Genomic DNA, 19555 nt, shown 5'->3' with positions numbered 1-19555 from the left:
CCACTCTATCAGTCATGTGCTATGGCTTAACCCTGGTAAGCAGCTAAGCATTTCACAGCCACTTGCTCACTCCCTGCAGGTGGGATGGGGAAGACTATTCATCAGATGAATCACACTGATGAACACAACTGTCTTGCACACCACAACACATACAAAACATAGAAGTAGGAAAATGAGGAAATTTACAGCCTTCTCCCTTGAGGGTGCCTTGCCCTAAAACCAGATGGGTATTTAAAAGGCTGTGTGCTTACACAGCCCACATGATCTTTTAATCAATTACCTATATACAAAAAATTCAAAGACTAAAACAGCCATTCACAGAAGCCTGTCACGTACCTGCTTCTGGTGATCCTCTGCAGCTGCCTGTGCTGTCTGTAAGCTCATTATCAAGTCTTCCAGGCGGTTATGGACCTATAGAAGCATTACAAGAAGCAAGAAGGCACATAATCACTTTCTACATTGAAGTTACACCTCGCTGACAAAAACATTACACAAAACCTCTTCATCTCTTTATTCCTACACTATTTACACCCAGCAACAATGATCAAAATGGCCTTAGTTTGATGCCACTGCAAAATTGTTAGTAATCAGCACCTTTGCCATTTGATGCAGAGAGATAGAGAGAGAGAGAGAGAGAGAGAGAACCACGTGGGATATAAAGAATGCTCAGTGAAAACAGGCAGGAGTAGCTTTTCTCATCCCCAGTACACTTGAAAATCATGCCCTACTAATCAAAGCAGAAGGATTTGTGACTGCCTTCCCATTTCTCTTGACAGTATCAGCACATCACAAAGTTTGACTATCACATATAGCGATTTTCAAAATACCTTCAGCTATAATTGACAACTACAGTTATAACAAGCACCCTAGCTCAGTGGCTACAATACAAAAAACAACAAAAAAAATCTCTTCATTCAGGCCACAGATGTTAGCACCTTATCTGAGCTAAAATTAACCACTGTGTAGAAGCTGTGGTAAATTCAAAGGCTCACACTGAGTTTTGCAGATGCCACAAGCAGTCCTCTTCACTGTTTCACGAGAACAGTCACACAGCAAGTAGACAAAGAAAAAGCAACTCTACACAGCAAAAGCTCTGGAACATGTAATTTTTGTTTCAGTCTGATGATGTCAGCCAGGTCTCTGGCATAAAGATATTGGCATCAATATACCCTGTGGAATTTCCACCAGTTAACTTGATTAATACCTTAAATAGAACACACTGCAGTCCCCAGAGCAGCAGCTGACATTATGAAAGGTCTAAAGCAGACAATAGTTACACTGGTGTACTGCTGTCAAATCCTTACCTTTTAGAGTGTTATGTTTGACTTGCTATATAGCATGGGAAAATTTTCAAAACTGGATGGCTGGAAAGTAGAGCAGGCTGCTATCTGGACAGCCTCTATTCAGAAAAAATGCCAGCACTGAGCTCCCCTTGGCTCTCTAGGAAAACCTCACCATAAAATTTCCGCACAGAAATAGGTAACTAGGCTCAGGAGTCACCGAAAGGGAAATTTATGAGCAGCTTACTGAGGCAGAGGCTTGCAGGTCTCTCTGCAGGGCTTCAATCCTGTTGCTTTGCTGCTGGACAGTGGCTTCCAATTTGGTGTTTTCAATTTCAAGGCTTAAAAATAAATACAGGTCTTATTATAAAAATCTGCCAGAGCACTAATTCCAAAAGAACAGTGCAAAATGACAAAACCCAAGAACATCCTTCAAAATCTTAATAATTTGCTATGATGCAACAAGGCATCTGTGCTGTGGTTTCCAGCTAATCCTGCAAGTGACAGATGTCTCACCCCACTGTGTTTTCTTACTGTTGCACGTGTTCTTCCAGTTGTTTTATAGTAGTGTTAGTCTCAGAAGATGCCAACAGCTGGTCCTGCAGTTTCTGGGCAGAAGCTGTTGCTTCTCTTTCCTTACCATCCAAGGCAGTCTTCAAGTCACGAACATAATGCTCAGACTGAAGATACTTTTCTTCCACCTCCCGCAACTGTCAAAACACAGAAAGAGTCCACAGTCTTCAAGTGAGCTTTTATACAGGGCAGTCACCTACTGCCCAAGGATTCACATGCTGCAGATATCTGCCCATGCCCTCTGCCCAAAGAACTGTAATCATCTCAAGGACTTCCAAAGCTTCTACTAGCAAATTAACACAAGCAGTGTTACTTCCTAATCTTCCACAGCAACCTCTCCCATTCCTCCATGTGTTCCTAGAGTATGGTTCTAAGCACTAACACTGCTGCTCTGACCTTTTTGGTGACTCAGGATGCTCTTTGTGTTTACTTGTTTGCTCCTCCGTGAAAACATGAATTAAGAAGTTCATCTGTCTGTAGTGACTTCACAAGTCCCTCATAAGGATCAGATTTTAAATTATTTTCCTTTAAGAACTCCAAGGCCTCTATATGTCCATATCTTGGAAAAACACTGTGAAAGGTAGTCCCAAACTCAGAAATAGCTTATACTTCCCTTGCAGGAAAGCCACTTAAGGATGTTAAATTATAGAAGGGCCCAAAGGGGAAAAATGCAGAGTAAGTTACAAAAGCATTCAGAATTTGATGTGTTACATGGTGACAGGGCAGGGTGGGGGGAGTGGGGGCAGGGGGAAAGCAGGAGCATAAAAATGTCCAAACACTGCAGTCCAATACTTCTACTATTCTTCAAAAATCAGACAATCTGCTTGGCTAAACCAAAGGTAACGAGGCATAAACACAGGCACAAATTTATTGTGAAAAGCACCTTCGCAAATAAAAAATTTTGCCCAAGTTAGGGCATAATGTCTGCATGTCAAAGATATGGACACCAAGTTTATAAAACAATGCAATTGATTCGCACATCATTGAGTCTATCCTGTTTAATATTTCCCTGGGGCTTTAGGACAAAATCCAGTCCTACTTTTAACAGCCACCCTAAGATTTATTGCTATAATATACAGACATTATGTACCTTGGTTTTAGCCTTTTCCAATTCCTTTTGCAAGTGCAGCTTGTCTTCCTCCAGGTCACTGCGGTAGCGTGTAGTAACTTCAAGTGAAGCTTCTGACATAGATTGCTTTTTAAGAGCATCAGCAAGCTCCTGCTGCAGCTGTCTGATCATGCCCTAATGAAGCAATCAAATGAGCATGAATAAAGTTGTAAGAACATGAAAAATACCTTTACTTTGACTTGATTGTAGAGTTAGACTTGTCTTTGGATTGAACTCAAGTGAAATTTTCTGTCACCAGCAGTGACACAATCACATCTCCATCTTTTTCAGCTGAGCACCCCCAAACTGTCAGCAGCAGTTCATGAGGATTTCTGTTTCCATACATAAAAAAGATCCAGATATTGTTCTGCACACATAAGCACACACTGCAATCATGGGAATTTTACTAACATAATCAAAAGAAATCTGTTGTAATGCAAGGGCCATAATCTGACTGCAGATACTATTTTGTTGACTAAAAGCAGAATTTAGTATCATTCTTTGTTCTATTCCTACAATTTACAAATATAATTAAACGAATACCTATATCTAAAAGCTCTCTTTAGATATACTCTAAAAATATATGGAATCACATCCTCTCACAGCTGTCTCAGTAAGTATGTTTTAGAATAACAACTGCCTTTATACTGACATATCAGGTTTACTAAAATCTAGACGGTTCATACCGTTATACAGATGTAGTATTTTCAGAGGGAACCTGTTGTTTTGGTATGAAGAATACACAGCAATTCGCAGATTAAAATGACTGACAGTATTGCTGGAGTTCTCTCCCCACACACCTCACAGTAACTGATAAATGAAGAATAAAGCAGTTATCTCACATGTGCCTATATTTATCTCACTCAAAGATTCCAGACTTGTAATTCCAGAAGTGTAATATAAATCACTGTTCAAATCATTAAAGGTGAAAGACTGTACATCAGTGTGTCTAAATATTGACTTTTATTAGTTCCTATTTTCTAGAAAGTAAGGGAGATTGAACAGGGTAATTTTGAAGTCATTACTCTACCTGAAATTGGCCAGAACACTCTATCATTACAGAATACCCTACCTACTCCTAGGAACACAGATAATGATGCATTCTCTAGGCAGACCCCTTAGAGCCCCCAGAATAATCATAAATTAATACCTGGACACTAAAATACTCTTAAATTTTGATAGCAACTTAGGGAAAAGCAATATTTTTCCTCTACAGGAACTTAATATAAGTTCATCTCACACAATTCACTTATCTGCATTTTCATTTCTCAACTGTCACATATTGGATCATTCTTCCTTTTACATCACTCTTACTTGTGTCATCAGTGCAATACTTAAAAAAAGCATCAAATACCTTAATCAATTCTATAGGGCAAATAATGGACTAAGGAAAAGAGAGAAAGAAGTTCTAGAGAAGAATCACCTTTCTTGATCCAAGCAGACTTGGATACCTTTTTTCTGCTCTCTGCTCAGATCTGAGCAGTAACACCCCATTTACCAAACCCTTCCACAGTTTCAAGAGAAACACAGTAAAACCAGACCAAAATATCATTATCTGGTCCCATGCATATGGTTTATATCTGATACACTTTAGAAACACAAAATAATTTCAAGAACTGGAAAACTTTAAATTGCTGTAAGTCTGTATTTTACCTCTCTCTCTATTTTGTCAGTCTCATGTTTGAAGATTTGTTCTCTTAAATCAATACACTTGGCATTTAATTCCTTGTTTCTCTCTTCCACTAGGTAAACTTGCTTTTCAGTATCAGCTCTGAGTTTGTTGAAAATATCGTTAAACCGATCTTGCACATCATTAACTACTTTTTCTTTGATGATCCCCTTGTTCTGCAGATCTTCCAGTTGCTGACGGAGCAAAAGGTTTTCACTCTGGAGCTGTGCCAATCGCTCCTGCATGGATTCCTGCTTTATTATAAGTTTGCTTACTTGGTCTTTCTCAAGCTGTCGAGCATGATCATATTCCTTTGCCTGACACTGGGTTTGACTTAATTCTTTTTGTGTCATCTCTAAAAGCAATGTTTTCTCTCTAAGCGTTTGTCTTAACTGGTGAAGCTCATTTTCTAGACCATTAGCTTTGCTTTCAGCATTACTCAGCTGCTGAGACAAGCTCTTGTTGGCTTCTCGTACATCTGAGAAGTCATGATGGAGTTTGTCTTGCAAGCGAAGCCATTCATCACGCTCTCTCTGAAATGTTCGTTCGACATCGCTTCTTGATGACTGGTGACGTTCAAGCTCTTGAACAGTAGTGTTCAGGCGGGAACGAAATGATTCAATTTCTGTCTCTAGTCTGTCTTTGCTTTCTTTTGTCTGCTCCAGTTTGGAAGTCAGCATTGTGGATTCTGTCTTTAGTAAGTTTAGTTGTCCATTGTACTGAAAAACTGTTTGTGTTAAGGCTTCCTCATTCAGCTTAAGTTCTTTTTGGAGATCTTCATTTTTTTCTTTCAAGGTTTCAATTTCCTCTAAATATTTTCCTTCTTCCTCCTGGTGCCTAAGTCTTATTTGATCAAGGTCTAGTCTTAGCATGGCAATCTCATCTTGCAGTAACTGATTTTTGTACAACAGATCCTTTTCTCTCTCAGTGTCGGATTCCTGAATGACAGGGAACATGAATAAATATATACGTGGGAAATAAATCTACAAAACCACTTCAGCATTAAACTGCATTTTAATATTTCTAACACTGCAACATGACTTCAAAGATGAGAGTGAAATTTCAGATAAGACATAAGCTACTCTATGAACCAGTGCATGTGTTCCAGTGCAGGCACAGAATGAAAGCATAACATATCCATAAATAAACATGCCAAATACATAATGCCTTTTTTTCTGTTAACCAACAACTAAGTAATAAAATTATTTAAAATATTTCAGGTATAAAGGTTATAAAATAACAGTGCTTTCTTGTGTGTGCATGCCTTTAAAATATTCCCTTTTAGCTTAATTTAGCTTCTACTAAAATCTCTGTTTACCAGGCTAAAAAGGGTATTTTCCTTTTTAAATGTCTTCTTAACATCTTTCTTGGCATTACTGAAAGTTGGCTATACAGCTGAATCATCCCTGGAATGCAAGAGTCTTGTATAGTGCCTGTTTATTATACACATTTTTTTCATATAAACATATTCACCCTATATTTATTGGGTAACATGGCCAAGAACAAATAAATTCTTCCAAGAATTTCACATTCTTAGTAAATTCATTAAACTTCTCAAGATTTCTTTTTTTTTAAATAATGTTCATGATTGCTCATTCTCTTTCAATTAGTTTAACTAGTATTGAGAGTTTAATTTATTGCTGATCTTCCTTCATAAAACTTTAATATGTGGAGATGGAAAAGAACTTCATACTTCAAGTTTGATAAGGGCATAAATAATTTAAAAAACCCCAAGTAATGGGAACACAGAGTGAGTGTCAGCTTCCTTCCTGGTCAGTCTGGATGTAGGTAGCTACGTGATTCACTGACAGAAACCTTAAAAAGTGATGATAAAATGTCAAGGAAATAAATACAAGACAGTTTAAAAATGTTCTAAATAGTGTTTCCTTTTAGCTTTCTACTTGTACATATAGCACTGATTCTGCTTTCCATAACTTTTATAGACATAAGGGAAATCAGAAGAGGTACTTGCACAGTAAAGTTACACTGGTAAACTGTAAATAATCCATCAAGAAGCAGAAAAAAAATATAAGTTTTATTATAAGTTTAAAACAAATATAGGGAAATTTAATTAATTAGAAAAAAAAATCTGCTTACATCTGAACTTTTTCCTATAGTTCTTCTTGTCTCTTCTTCTAGTTCCTTTTGTCTCCAAAGGTGGTTGTTCAGAATGCCTTCTTGCAGGGCCCTGGCACTCTTTTCCTGAGAGAGCTGTCTCTGTGTTTCATCACGCTCGTCTTCAACCTACAATAATACAATTAAATTACTTGCAGCTTCAGAGAAATCAAAGCTAGCAATAGTGTTCCACTCTCCCCTTTATTCTTTTAAATATTTTTGCTTTCAACAGTTACAATAATCCATCCATAAATTTTAATTTTCTTCTGAAAATTAAGAAGATATATAGAATAATTTAGTTATTTTAATTATTATTTTGTAATAATTTTTAAAAATAACTCAAAGTTAGACTTTGAAATACAAACAAAAAAAAAAAGGGACACACTACTTTGAAACTAGCTGCTTGCAAAATCTGGCAATAGTTACCCAACGCTTTTTCCATGTACAAAATACTTCTTCTTTAGGCATACTGGAATAAAACACCAATTTAAAAAAACAGAAAATAAGAAGACAAGAGTTTAAGTCATTATCTAATATACCTGTTTGAAGAGCTTTCTCAGTGTTACTAACTCCATTTCTAAATTCCTTGACTGTAACTCAAGTTGCTGTTTCTCCTCCATCTCTTTACAATATTGCTCTTCTTTCCTTCTGAGTTTTTCTTTTGTTTTCTCATATAGTGTTTCTACTCTGAGCCTCTTTTCTTCTTCTTGTTTCAAAGTAAACCTGGGAATTAACAATATAGTTGAGAAACTAAAGCACTGATAGAAAAAATAGATATTCTACACTATGAACTTGCAGAAATAACTCGAACAATAAAAATGTTAAATATTTTCACTCTAATTTTTAACTTTTTTAAGAATTCTATTGTCATTCCATTATCCATGGTATCACATTTACAGTATATCCAAATAAACTATTGACTGTTTTACCACTTGTAAGTTTATCTCAGTAAATACACTGTTACAAGGTAACACATTATCAGAACAGAAGATTACATACTTAAGGCTTTGGATATCACTTTTCCATTCCACTTCTTGATGAGCCAATATGGATTTCAAATCTTGAGTCTCTTCTGCTTTTAACTTTGATTCCTCCTTTTCGCTTTCCAATTTTCTTACTTCTCTCCAGACTGCTGCATACCGATTTTTTTCATGCTCTATTATTTGTTCATATTTAAGAAGTATGTTTTGAATTTTCAGTAAAATAGCAGAACCTATTTTGAGATAGAAAAGACAGAGATGCACGTATGCATAAATACTTTTTAATGTGTAAATTATTTGATTTGGTGTAGGTGATAAAGTTTTACTAGTGGGAAGACTGAAGGAAGGCAGTGGGAGTTCTCTGTGAGAAGATGCCAGGGGCTGCCCAATGCCAGACAGGGACAATGGACCAACTGCAGGGCACAACTGTGCCTTTCATCATGCTGGTGACACCTCATAAAAATATATTAAAGAGAAGACAAAACCACCACTCAGGTGGAAAAACAGCTGCTCTGTATACACACAGGTCAGCAATGAAAGGGATGGGGGGAGGTGTTATCTTAAACATATATAAACCAAGATACCTAGGAGTGCACACAAAGAATTCATCTTTTAAAAGAGAAACTTGTAACATCTGAGAAAAAAGTGACTTTAGAACATACCTGTATGATCCACAGTAAGCTGTTCTAAGAGCAACACAGCCTCTTTGTAGGTGGACGTTGGTAATTTGACATCCTCTGATGTTGTGTCAGATGAGTGAGTTAAATCAAGGTCGTCAGTCACATCCATTTGTATGCTGACCTATAAACAATACAGTATTTTCTGTATACAACTACGTAGTATTACAGATGCATTAATTACTCATTCTTTCATTCACAGTCCTTATCTGATTGATCCCATCTGAGTGATTAAAAGCTGATAAAACTATTAATCAATAAATGAATTTTACAGTACCTTGTTCTTTTCACTCGCTGTTTTTGCTGCAGGTCTGGAAAACAAATGTATTTCAGTTCTGGAATGTTTATTTTGCATTAAGAACAATATCTAAAGTTGTTCTGAAAACCTAATTTCAGCAGGGAATTAAAGTAAATTTTAATCCAAGAGTTTTTTTAGAAATAGGTGAATAATGGAAAAAAAATCATCTTTATTGGAAGACTATTTTTTTCACAAGATATTATGCAAATAGGTGAAGTAACTGTTCACTCAAAGTGATAGGAATCATATAGCTACAGACATGGAGAGATACAGATACATAGTTATGTGCATGCCCTGTTTAATACTAGAGGTTTAGTTCTCTTCAGTATTTAAACTCTTCCCCTTACAGGTCAAAGAACTGTAATTTTGGAGTCTCTAGTGGACTTAGGCTGACTGGAATGGAGTTATTTTCTTCAAAACAGCCCACACAATGCTGTCTGTTACTTTTCTGACCCAAACGATGTTGACTACACACCAGTGTTTTAAGTGCCTGTACCCTGTTGACAATTTCTGTTTCTCATTTTGCCCCCTACAGTTAAGTTTGAGGTAGGCAAGAAGTCAAGAGGACATACAGCTGAAGAAAAAACATAAAAATAAAAAAACTCAAACCCTAAGGTGCATGTAATGGAATAGCAAGTTTGTTCTTGCATAAGTCTCTCCTCTCCCTTTTTAAAAATATAAAATATATGTTTACATATACACTGACCTTCAGGTAATTTTTCAGCACTTGTGCACATTGCCTTTATAATGAACTTGGCTAAGATGTTCAAAGCACATAAAGCAAAAAAGATGTGTTTTGGAATACAAAAATATTGTCACAGGAAGGAACAAAAACAACTGTGCATATCAGGTTTACAAAAACGTTACCTTTAGGTCAATTTTTATCATTAAGTAAGTTTTAATTATAACATTCCTTATATTCAGTACCTTTCTTCCTCTTGAGATGTTTCACTGGAAGTGCTATCATCTGGTACTCGAAAATTATTCCCACTGGAAGAGCTCATCTGCTGATCAGCCTTCTGCTTTGAAGTCTGTCCTTTATTTTTCTTTGCAACATCATGATTCAGGGCAAATTCACTATATTAAACAGAAAAAAACCCTACCTATTGAGTAACAGAACAAAAAATGTTTATTTGAAACGGACATAAGATGATGTCCAGAAACCGCTGAGATGTAAAATATCACTGATAAAACACAGACTTAACTCCAAGGATTGTGGAGTATTTAAAAAACCTTGCCCTAGGAATGAGGGCAGAGATTCCTTTAAAGGACAGACAGAAAAACCCTCCTGCTTTGGATTTCATAAAAATATCAATGCTTCCTTCAAACTTTTAAGATTCATTTGGTAATATCTTTTCCCTTTTCCTAAAAAAAAAAAAAAAAAAAAAAAAGTGGTTTTCTTAAATGTTTGTGAAGCAGTGGCCTACTCAGTATTGCTTTCAGCATCAAAGAAACTGTTTTAACTAGTACAATATTAGAAAACCTAAAAGGTACTTAAGTAATACTACAAATATGAATTAGAGATCATGTCTTCAGTTTCTACTTTCACTGGCATTTTAATAATTTCTGACCTCTCCTCAGGTGAAAAATTCTTGTTGACTTTTTCTTCTGTAGTGTTTTCATCTTCCATTTTCAAAGAGTCATTCTTCCTCAGTGTTAGCTTTTCTTTCATCTGCTGATTATTAATGCTGCCTGGTGGTGTATTTAATTTATCAACATTTTCCTCTTTAGCCACCACTGTCTGTGTATTGAAACATATTTCTTTGCTTTTTTCCTTCTCAACCTACAAAAAGAAAGTTAATTTTCAAGTATTAATCAGTCTTTCCATAAAAGAGAAACACAATATCCGTGATTGAAGAAGTGCAAAATGAAAAAACATATAGACAAGTATTTTCACAAATATTACATTACAAAATTTATTGTAATTGAAAGTACTTCAAATTCACTCATGAACCTGTGATGTAACAGAAAAAGAGTCCTTAGGAAGAAGAAAACAGTGTATCTTGAAGCATGAACAACAAAAATGTAAAAGAATTACTGATGGATTAAACAGTTAGAAGGACTGCACAATGTTTGTTATAAAAACAGAAATTAAAAAAAATCAAACGGAAGTGTGCTTGGATACTGCTTCCTCCATGGAGGGTAGGCAGGGCAGCAGGGAAAAAGATTCCAAATCCACAAGTAGAAACAACTCCACTCACAGCAAACAGGAATTTAAGGGAAGAGTAATGAAGACACACCATGCAGAAATCACAGCAAATGACAACTTCAGTCAAGACCCTGTTCAGAAGCTATTTTCATTCTTTGTTTCAGAATCAAAACTGATTTAACTGTGTGCACTTCTTTTTATGTCAATGAAGTGATAATTTTTACACTTAAACTGAGTGCCACATACTGTTAAACTGGAACAATAGTGATTCTGTGTTTCCTGGAAAAGGGGAAAAGGCAACTCTCCACTGCTCTCTTTATAAATAAATATTGTCTTTGCATTCAAATGACAACTAATTTGCAAAAAGCATCTTCATTTAATGATGAATAGCTGAAGTGAACAGGACCATTGATATGGAGAAAGACTAAAGAATAACGAGTAGCACGTGAACTACCTCTTTTTGCAGCTGTACCTTCTCTTTCTCCAAAGCCAGGAATACTGTTTGCAGAATTCCTACCTTACTCTTAAATCTTTTCATATCTCGTTTTAACTCTTCATCAAGACTTCTTTCCAGCATGTCACATGATTCCTGAGCACTAGTGAAAAGACTTTCAGTTCCTATTTCTCCCATATTACTATTGATATGGCAGTCCTTGGGAACATCATCATTAAATCCAGAGTACTTTTTAAGTTTCACTTCTGTTACAGAATGTGCACTTTCATCACTTGTACAAACAGATCTTATTTTAGGAAGAATATTAGAAATGTCACCCAAAATACTTGATTTTAAGCTATGTCTCAGGGAGTAAGCAGGACCTTCCTCTGCATTTTTACTCTTTCCATTATCATTCTCTTCTGTTTCCATAGTAAGCATTTTCTTTTTCTCTCCTTTAGCTAGAGACACCTTTCTGTTATCTACATTGTTGATGCCAGCTTCTTCATCTGTATTCCAGGTATCTTCTACATTTGTCTTTAAGCTCTTTTGATCAGGAAGAACACCATGACTTGGAAATGCAATTTCCATTTTGGGTATTTTACCACCAAGTGTAAGTTTAATACCTCCAAATTCACCTTGGCTTTCTAAATTATTACTTGATTCTGTCACAGGAGATAAAATAATATGAGAACTCTTCAATTCTTCACCAAAGCCATCTTCTGGTATTTCTTCCACAAGGGAAGCAGTTTCCCCAGCTTCATTTTCACCAAACAACTGCTTCAACTCTGCTGTAATGTTTTTAAAATTTGTTTTCAATTCCCTTTTCTCATTTTCAACCCACATTTTTTCATATCTTTCTTCCCAAGGCTTTAGATTTAACTCCTTGTCAGCACTGTGCAATTCCTCTTTTTTTGTTAGGGCTTCCTGATGTGAAACTTTTGTTTTGTCAGTCTGATTTTCATGCGCTGTTTTTTCTATCAAGCTGGTAGTTTCTAAAATATATTTATCCTTAAGTATACATGTACAGACAAAAAGATTACCAAGAAAAAGGAAGTTACAGTTAATCAAGGTAATTTCCATTGCAAACTCATCCTATCATGTAACAGAAATAACAGCATCAAGATATTTTGAAAGCAATTTTTATAATATAAATCAAAGAATACTAAATTAAACATTCACTGACTCACCTTTTTCTTAAAAATAAAGGACTTACTAGGTACTAGGACTTATTGGAGACAACAGCTTTTCTAGAATTGAAGTTTTCTAGATGAGGGTTACTTTCACCTTTAGGCCTGCCTGCTTTTTGTAACCAGCGGCCTTTGTTAGAAAGCAATTTATTTTTTCATGTTTCATTGCTTTAATACCATTTTTCTTTGGAACTGCCCGTGTTTCCTCACCTTCCTTTCTCCATACTGTCTGGCATTTTACAATTCCCTGCCAGCTAAGCTAATAAGAGTGTTAATGAACTTGACAACCTTTTTATTGTCCACCACATGGAGAACTGGGCCTATTTCCTCCCAAGGCACAGAAATGCTAAATTTCATTCCAAGATCCAAAGAAAAGCATTTATGAGGGAAAACTGTCCATTCCTTCCTTCATCCCAAAAGTCAGGAACCCAAACTTATGTGAAAACCACACCACACCTCCCTCAACGCCGCCCATCTCCTCCTGTCCCTGAGCCCACACCCTGCTCCTCACACGCTCATTCCCCATTTGCTGCCTTCCAGCAGCCCTGCAGCCTCAGTCACAATTGGCTAAGGCCATTCAGCTAATGGCTAAGGCCATTCAACTCCTCCCTCGCTAGCCAAGCCCTTCTCACTCTGCCAAAACTCCTGCAGGGAATTCCCTTCCAGAACAGGAAAGGAGCACCTCAGCCAGGTCCCATCTGTCTCAGCCCCACCATTCCCCAGTTCACTGCCAAGCACGCCCACTGCCAGCAGGCCCAAGTTCCTGCTCTGCCTGTCAATATTCAGCATCTTCGCTTTTATCACACCTGGGTGTGGAGTAGAAGTAATTTGCTCCACTGTCCCTTGAGGTGCTACAGAAGACTCCAGACCACTCTATCCAGCCCCCTCCCTCTCCTGTTGTAGGCCCAACACAAATAGGATGCCTGCCTTATTCCTGTCTAAAATGCCTTCTGTAAAAAACCTTTTCAAACACTTAGTAACATGGCCAAACAAGCACGTATTTTGCAGAGACAGGGAAAGCACTGAGGTCACAAAATGCAATTTTTTTTTGTTTCTTCTTGTGTTACAAATTGGAAGACCAGGCATACTTAATCCAACAGATCAGCATACTATAGACAAATTTCCTACTTTACTTAAATGCACATTTTGCATAGAGGAAAAAAAAGAATTTGACTACACTGTTTCTAAACACTATGAAAAAAGAAAAACACGGAGCAAAGTCCATGTAAACCAGCTGGAAAAAAAATAGAGCAACAAGTATCCAATACAATATTAGGGATTTTTCCCCACCATAAGAAGATTGTAACCCATTTTACTTCAGGCTGTTATACAACCTTTATCTACAGGATTCTCCAGAATTATTCATTGACTGGTAAGTTTCCTTCACTTTACATGTGTATAATAGATAATTCTTTGCTTTACAGTGTATAATAAAATTTACTGATTCAGACTCTTAATTCAAAATCTTTGGTGTTACATACCCACACTCCATAGTTTTTAATGGCATCCTTATAATCTTCTTTTTCAGCTGCTGATGACATATGAAAAGTAGATCCTGAGTACTCACCTACAGTGAAAAAACTGTATTTTGATAACCAGCATGACCTAATACTACTTATTTCCATATAAAGTGCATCTTGAAGCATATTTGTGAGAAAAAACTTAACACAACATAATGCATTGCCTCCGATTTATGATGAGCTATTATAGACAAAAATTACCATAAAACAGACTGAAGATGCATCTTTTTACATTGCTTTCTTACAGGGCATTTAAAGGAAATTTGCTGAAAATTACTGCAAGTGGTCACAAATCAACCAATCCTGTTTCTTAAAGGTGCATTATCTTGATCCTTCTCTTTGAAATGCTGTGCGCCATACAGTTACATGGCTCCAGCAACTGTAATTTCCCTATGTGCATATGTGCACTACACAAAAAATCATGAAAAACATCATAGCTTTAAAATATTTTAAGGCCCTGCTTTACTCTATCCATGAAACAAATCTGTCTCTAGGTGTGAATCTGGACTGAGTATTTCAAACTGCTACCTTATCTGTTGCAGAAGACACAGATGGAAACTGAAAGACAGACTTGTATAATGTTGAGAAACAATCCATAATCTGAACACTTTGCTTATACTATTGAAAACAGGATTCCACTCTTCCCTCTCTCAGAATTTATATACAGTATGGGCAGGTCACAAACTTCTCAGATGTATTCACTCCGTCTGGCAGCCTACCCTGAATCTCTGTTACACCAGAAAACTGCACTCCAGATAATCCCAGACACAATCTAGAAGCAGCATCTCACTGTCATTGTTCTTGTGGAAGGCACATTGTACACTTTCAAGTGACAAGTTTTCACAAAGAAACAAGTCTTAGCAACTCAACTGGGGAATCTAAAAACAAGAGATGGAGGCTCTTCACCCTTATCACTCTGCACCTCCTGTCTTGTTTCATAATGCTGTGGATTCTACACAATAGCCTTTCTATACACAAAGTTTCACTACTAAAGAGAGACACAATACCCTTCCTACAAGAAAAATGAGCAAGACTGAGAAAAATAGGTAGGTATCATCACAAAAATACAAAAGGGCACAAACTCTCTTCTTGGCATTTTCTGCTTTGTGTGAGTACTTTTGCAAGCCTTCATGCTTTAACAGGTTCTTAACATTTGATACAAGCTCAGAGTTACAATTTTATGTCTGAACTGGAGTACAAGCTCCTCAGTCAGTCATAAAGGCCTCTAGAGGTCAATTCTGAATCCAAGTTACACAGTGTGAAGTAGCAACATTTTCCTTCCATCTCCACTGCTGGGTAAAATTTCTGAGATCTTTTGTAGATTTGATTGTTGGGTATTTCAGTACAAGGCATTACACAACAGTCATTAGTGGATTGACAGCACTCATTTCACAGGGTTGTTATGATGATTTCTTGATAATTCTGATGCATTTCAGATAGTCTGATAAATACTAAAGACAATTGTAACAGCAATTTTGGGAACCCCCGGCCTGGTTCAGGGGTCCTCTGTGGTGGTAAAGTCTCTCCTCCAACCCGTGCTTCCAAAGAAATACTCTGCAGCCTCTTGTTGTTCGGTCTCAAGGCAGTTTATTGCTGGTTATCTAAAAGATTGTCTTCGCGGGCTCCGGCTATTTGCTCAGCAGCCCAGGCAGAGACACACACACTCCTGACACCCTCTCTGTCTGCTGTGTTCTCTCTCCCGCTCAGGGCTGCTGCTATCTTTTATATGATATATTACATATTATATGTTTACAGTTTTTCCCCAATACCTACTACCTATGTTACAAGGTGCTTTTGTGCTCTAAACCAATCCATAAGTGCCAGCATCACCAAGAACATGGAGGCAAGGAAGAAGAAGGAGGAAGAACAGGATCGGCCCACTTTCCTCCATCTGAGAACTTCTGACCCCCATGTACAAAGTAAAACCCCCCTGTACAATACTAAAAAATTTTCCCCTCTACTTTGTAACTACTTCTACTGTACTATCTAACCCTTTGTGACTGCTTGTTCCACCTTCAAAGTTGGTAACTCATTTCATGGCTCAAACTCAAAATCACAGCTGTTTCCAGCTGCTTGCCAGGGTCTCAAATGCTTCGGACCAAGGCCTGGAACCTCCAAAAATGTCTGAGGGACATTTTGAGTTCCAACAAGCAATAATTAGGGATTATCTAAGGATAATGTTCTATAAGGAACACAGGCATTTTTTCCCTTTTCCTTGTTTTTTAACAAGAGGAGCTTTAGACTTTACTCATGCTTATAGATATCCCAATACCAAGCAGCTTGCTGGTGCAGATGAAGGCTCCAGCCAGCAGTAAAAACAGACAGACGTGCTGGTGGTCTAGGAACATCTGCAGGTAACACACAGAAATTACTGCAGAGGGAATCCTAAGTTATCACTAACAAGACTGCTGTAATCAAAAGTAACCCAAACTCCCATTTAGTCTAGCCCATCAGAGAAGTTTTCAACAGCAGCTATGTTGAGTTTGAAGTCTCAGTCTTCAAGTAAGATTTTAGGCTCTTTGGAACCCATAAGATCTATTTCACATAGTGTTTAATCAATCTCGAAATTTCTGTGTAACTGACAGAGATAAAGTGAAAAGGCAGGAAACACACAAAGCATCAACGTTCCTCCATGTTCAGGACTGCCTGAAAAGGGGAGATGACAACATATATGCTTGAGGAAGCCAGCATCATGGAAGGGCAGACTATAGAAAGGAGCAAACAGGTACTTCTGCTTCCAGAGCACCTTGTTAGAACCACTGATTTAAAATTAAGAAAAGATTTGCAATTACAATGTGTCTGTCCATAAAAGAACATGACTAAGAGATGGTCATGAATACCTTCAATATCCTCGACATCTTCTAAATCAAATTCCTGCAATAGATCTGCAAAACATAAAACAGATGCCTTATTAAATACTCCTAAAAGATTATGAAGCTAAACTAAGAACCACTTAAGGCAAATATTACCTGATTTCTGCTGTCTGTTTTCAGGAGAAGTTTTGTTCATTTCCAAAGTAGATATGGGAGTCTTCAGCTATGAAAGACAATACCATGATAAAACACCAAAATCAAAGTAACTACAAACTACTTAATGAGGAGAATAAGTAGTCTGTCTAACATGAAAAAATGTTTACCTGTGAATTATTTGGTTTCTCCAAAAAGCCTGTAAGTGAAAAATATTTTGGGAAATGTTATTTTTTAAAATGTTGGGTACCTTTTACTCCATTCAACATTAGTAGTTTCTACAACTAAGTATCAGTCACAAGCATTATTTCATCAGGAGTACAATACTGAACATTGCATTTACCTTATCATGAAGCATGTATCTTAGTATACAAGAAAAGAAAATCTTGGATTTAAAAAATAATTATCACAGAACTAGGACAATACAGGTGAAGCAGTATGGTCATGCTTGTTAACAGAACAAGATTAAAATATTTAGTCCTTGTGAGGAGCTGAATCCTGCTTTCTAAAAGGATTATTTCAAAAGCCAAAGCTGCTCTACTGTAATGATCATAAAACAGCACTATGACTATGATTGGCTGGATATTAGGAAGAAGTTTTTGCCAGAAAGAGTGATTGGAATGGCCTGCCTGGGGAGGTGGTAGAGTCACCATCCCTGGATGTGTTCAAAAAAAGACTGGATATGGCACTTGATGCCATGGTTTAGCTAAGGTGTTTAGGGCATGGGTTGGACTTGATGATCTTGAAGGTCTCTTCCAACCTAATCATTCTATGATTCTGTGTGATTATTCTAGAAGTGCTTAATATTGATGAGCATTTTGTTTTCCATTAATGGGACTAAGAAAGCGTGGGTGCGGACAGAGAAACCTCATATATGTCTAACAAGTTAAAATCAAGGCAGTGTTCATCTGATTGTTGTGGTTTAGCTTGCAGAGGAACAACAGAAACAAATGTTGTCTGGCTTTAATCTACATTTAGAACATAGTTCCAAATATGTTTTAAAATTTTGTCCAATATTAAATAATTTCCAAACCCACACAATCCCGCTTATACTTCTCAAATCCTATGCTTAAGTCATCATACAGTTGTATGTGACTAAATAAGTAAATGAAAGAATACTTAGAATTATTAAGAATGGCTCCAAGGCAAAAATGTTATATTTAAATATTTTTTAAAATATTTTATATTAAAAAAAACCAAACCAGCATTAAAAAACAAACAGTATTCAATTTCAGTAAACCTGGTGGTCTTAGAAAGATTACCACCACCACTTTTACCATCTTTTCACACTGATCCTAAACTTGTGTTAGTAGAATTCAGAATTCTTGTCTAAGCAGAATTCTGTGACAAATAGTTAACAATTGCATTTGAAACTCCTGGAAGCTTGTAAAGTTTTGCTCAAGACACTCAAGAGACAGTGTCACAAACCACAGGCAGAAATCCTCAGCAAAAATTCCTGCACATGTAGTCCTACTTAAGCTCCCAGATGAAGCAGAACATAAAGCTATTAAAATGCTATCAAAGGTTAAGCTAGGGGTGACAAAAATGCTAAGCCAGATCATAGCTGTCTTCTGTCGCATTATCATCTAAGAATGTTAAATGTTGAGAAAGGTCAGTCCTAACAGACATACACTGTCATTGCTATGAAACAAGAACCTGAATCAAAAAAACTAGATACTCACTGGAAGAACAAAAAATGCAAAGAATTTTCTTTACAAACCGGCCAGCAAGTGCTGTGATTACTGGCATTAATTAACAAACAATAAGCACTTAATTGGTATGGTTTGCACTCACACCGTGACAGCATCTCCGAGACTGACAGCTATAGAAGTTTACTTTAGCCTATAAATGCTTACAGACAAACATTAGCCCAGCAGGAAGTTACCATTGTCACTTTCCTCTGAAACAAACTGGGAGCATGCTCCATGTCTCTCTGCAGCTGGGAGCAGCACACCACATGGTATTTTTCTTTCAGAATCTGCCTGTGTAACCTAAAACACATGAATGAGAAATGGTACAAAATGCATTTTCGACTCACTTCTATACAAAAAGTTCCTGCTAAACTAATTAATGTAGCACAGTATCAAGTATTTTCTAGATACAAAAATGTTTTTTAAGGCCCTTGGCAAGAATGCATCAAAACATGGTATACTGGAAAATCACAGGAACTGTGTTTGCTTTCAGACCTTAAGCAAAAACTTCATACCACTAATCTGCCACACTGACAAACTCAACAACCACAAACAAGAATTAACATGGTAACTCAAGATACAGGTTGTGAACCAACAGCTACATGTCTGCAGTGGTCCAACATTTGTACTGAATTTGTATATAACATCCAAGTTGGTACTGACACTCCCATGGCAAATATCCTGTGGTAGTGAATGAATACAGTGCTGCTCCAATTGCAAGAGCCATTTTGACTGAACAAAGATTAGCAATGCAGAGTTCAAAACTACCTTAAAATTAACAATGTTTGAGCCTTGTATTTTTAAGAAGGGGATGGGAAGATTCTTTTTTCTCAAAAGAAGAATCAGAGGGACTTAGCTACAGACCTTGCTGATTGCCACAGAAAGAATGAAAAAAGCAAACAAGGT

The 19555-nt window shown here is 36.9% G+C and overlaps 1 protein-coding gene across 9 annotated transcripts in view; it reads right to left on the bottom strand.

The window, feature by feature from the left end:
* Positions 1 to 19555, bottom strand: part of ANKRD26 (ankyrin repeat domain containing 26) — a 48409-nt gene that overhangs the window by 12417 nt on the left and 16437 nt on the right. For 7 of the 9 annotated variants that reach the window (XM_030257195.4, XM_030257202.4, XM_030257207.4 and 4 more), the window contains 18 exons: positions 18844 to 18949; positions 17129 to 17157; positions 16962 to 17028; positions 16833 to 16877; positions 13954 to 14039; positions 11304 to 12293; positions 10272 to 10483; positions 9628 to 9777; positions 8680 to 8713; positions 8388 to 8526; positions 7745 to 7958; positions 7285 to 7468; positions 6728 to 6874; positions 4615 to 5568; positions 2944 to 3096; positions 1815 to 1990; positions 1528 to 1621; positions 337 to 411 (listed from right to left, as the gene is read on the bottom strand). In XM_030257195.4, the coding sequence (XP_030113055.4) occupies positions 337 to 411; positions 1528 to 1621; positions 1815 to 1990; positions 2944 to 3096; positions 4615 to 5568; positions 6728 to 6874; positions 7285 to 7468; positions 7745 to 7958; positions 8388 to 8526; positions 8680 to 8713; positions 9628 to 9777; positions 10272 to 10483; positions 11304 to 12293; positions 13954 to 14039; positions 16833 to 16877; positions 16962 to 17028; positions 17129 to 17157; positions 18844 to 18949 (3855 nt within the window). Of the gene's footprint in view, positions 1 to 336; positions 412 to 1527; positions 1622 to 1796; positions 1991 to 2943; positions 3097 to 4614; positions 5569 to 6727; positions 6875 to 7284; positions 7469 to 7744; positions 7959 to 8387; positions 8527 to 8679; positions 8714 to 9627; positions 9778 to 10271; positions 10484 to 11303; positions 12294 to 13953; positions 14040 to 16832; positions 16878 to 16961; positions 17029 to 17128; positions 17158 to 18843; positions 18950 to 19555 lie in introns of those variants that run through there. The other 2 variants (XM_030257221.4, XM_030257252.4) reach the window with 2 other exon arrangements.

The sequence above is a fragment of the Taeniopygia guttata genome, chromosome 1A (genome assembly GCF_048771995.1).
Source record: "Taeniopygia guttata chromosome 1A, bTaeGut7.mat, whole genome shotgun sequence".
Classification (NCBI taxonomy): domain Eukaryota; kingdom Metazoa; phylum Chordata; class Aves; order Passeriformes; family Estrildidae; genus Taeniopygia; species Taeniopygia guttata.
The sequence above is the reverse complement of the archived record's forward strand: the minus strand, read 5'-3'. Positions and strand labels throughout refer to the sequence as shown.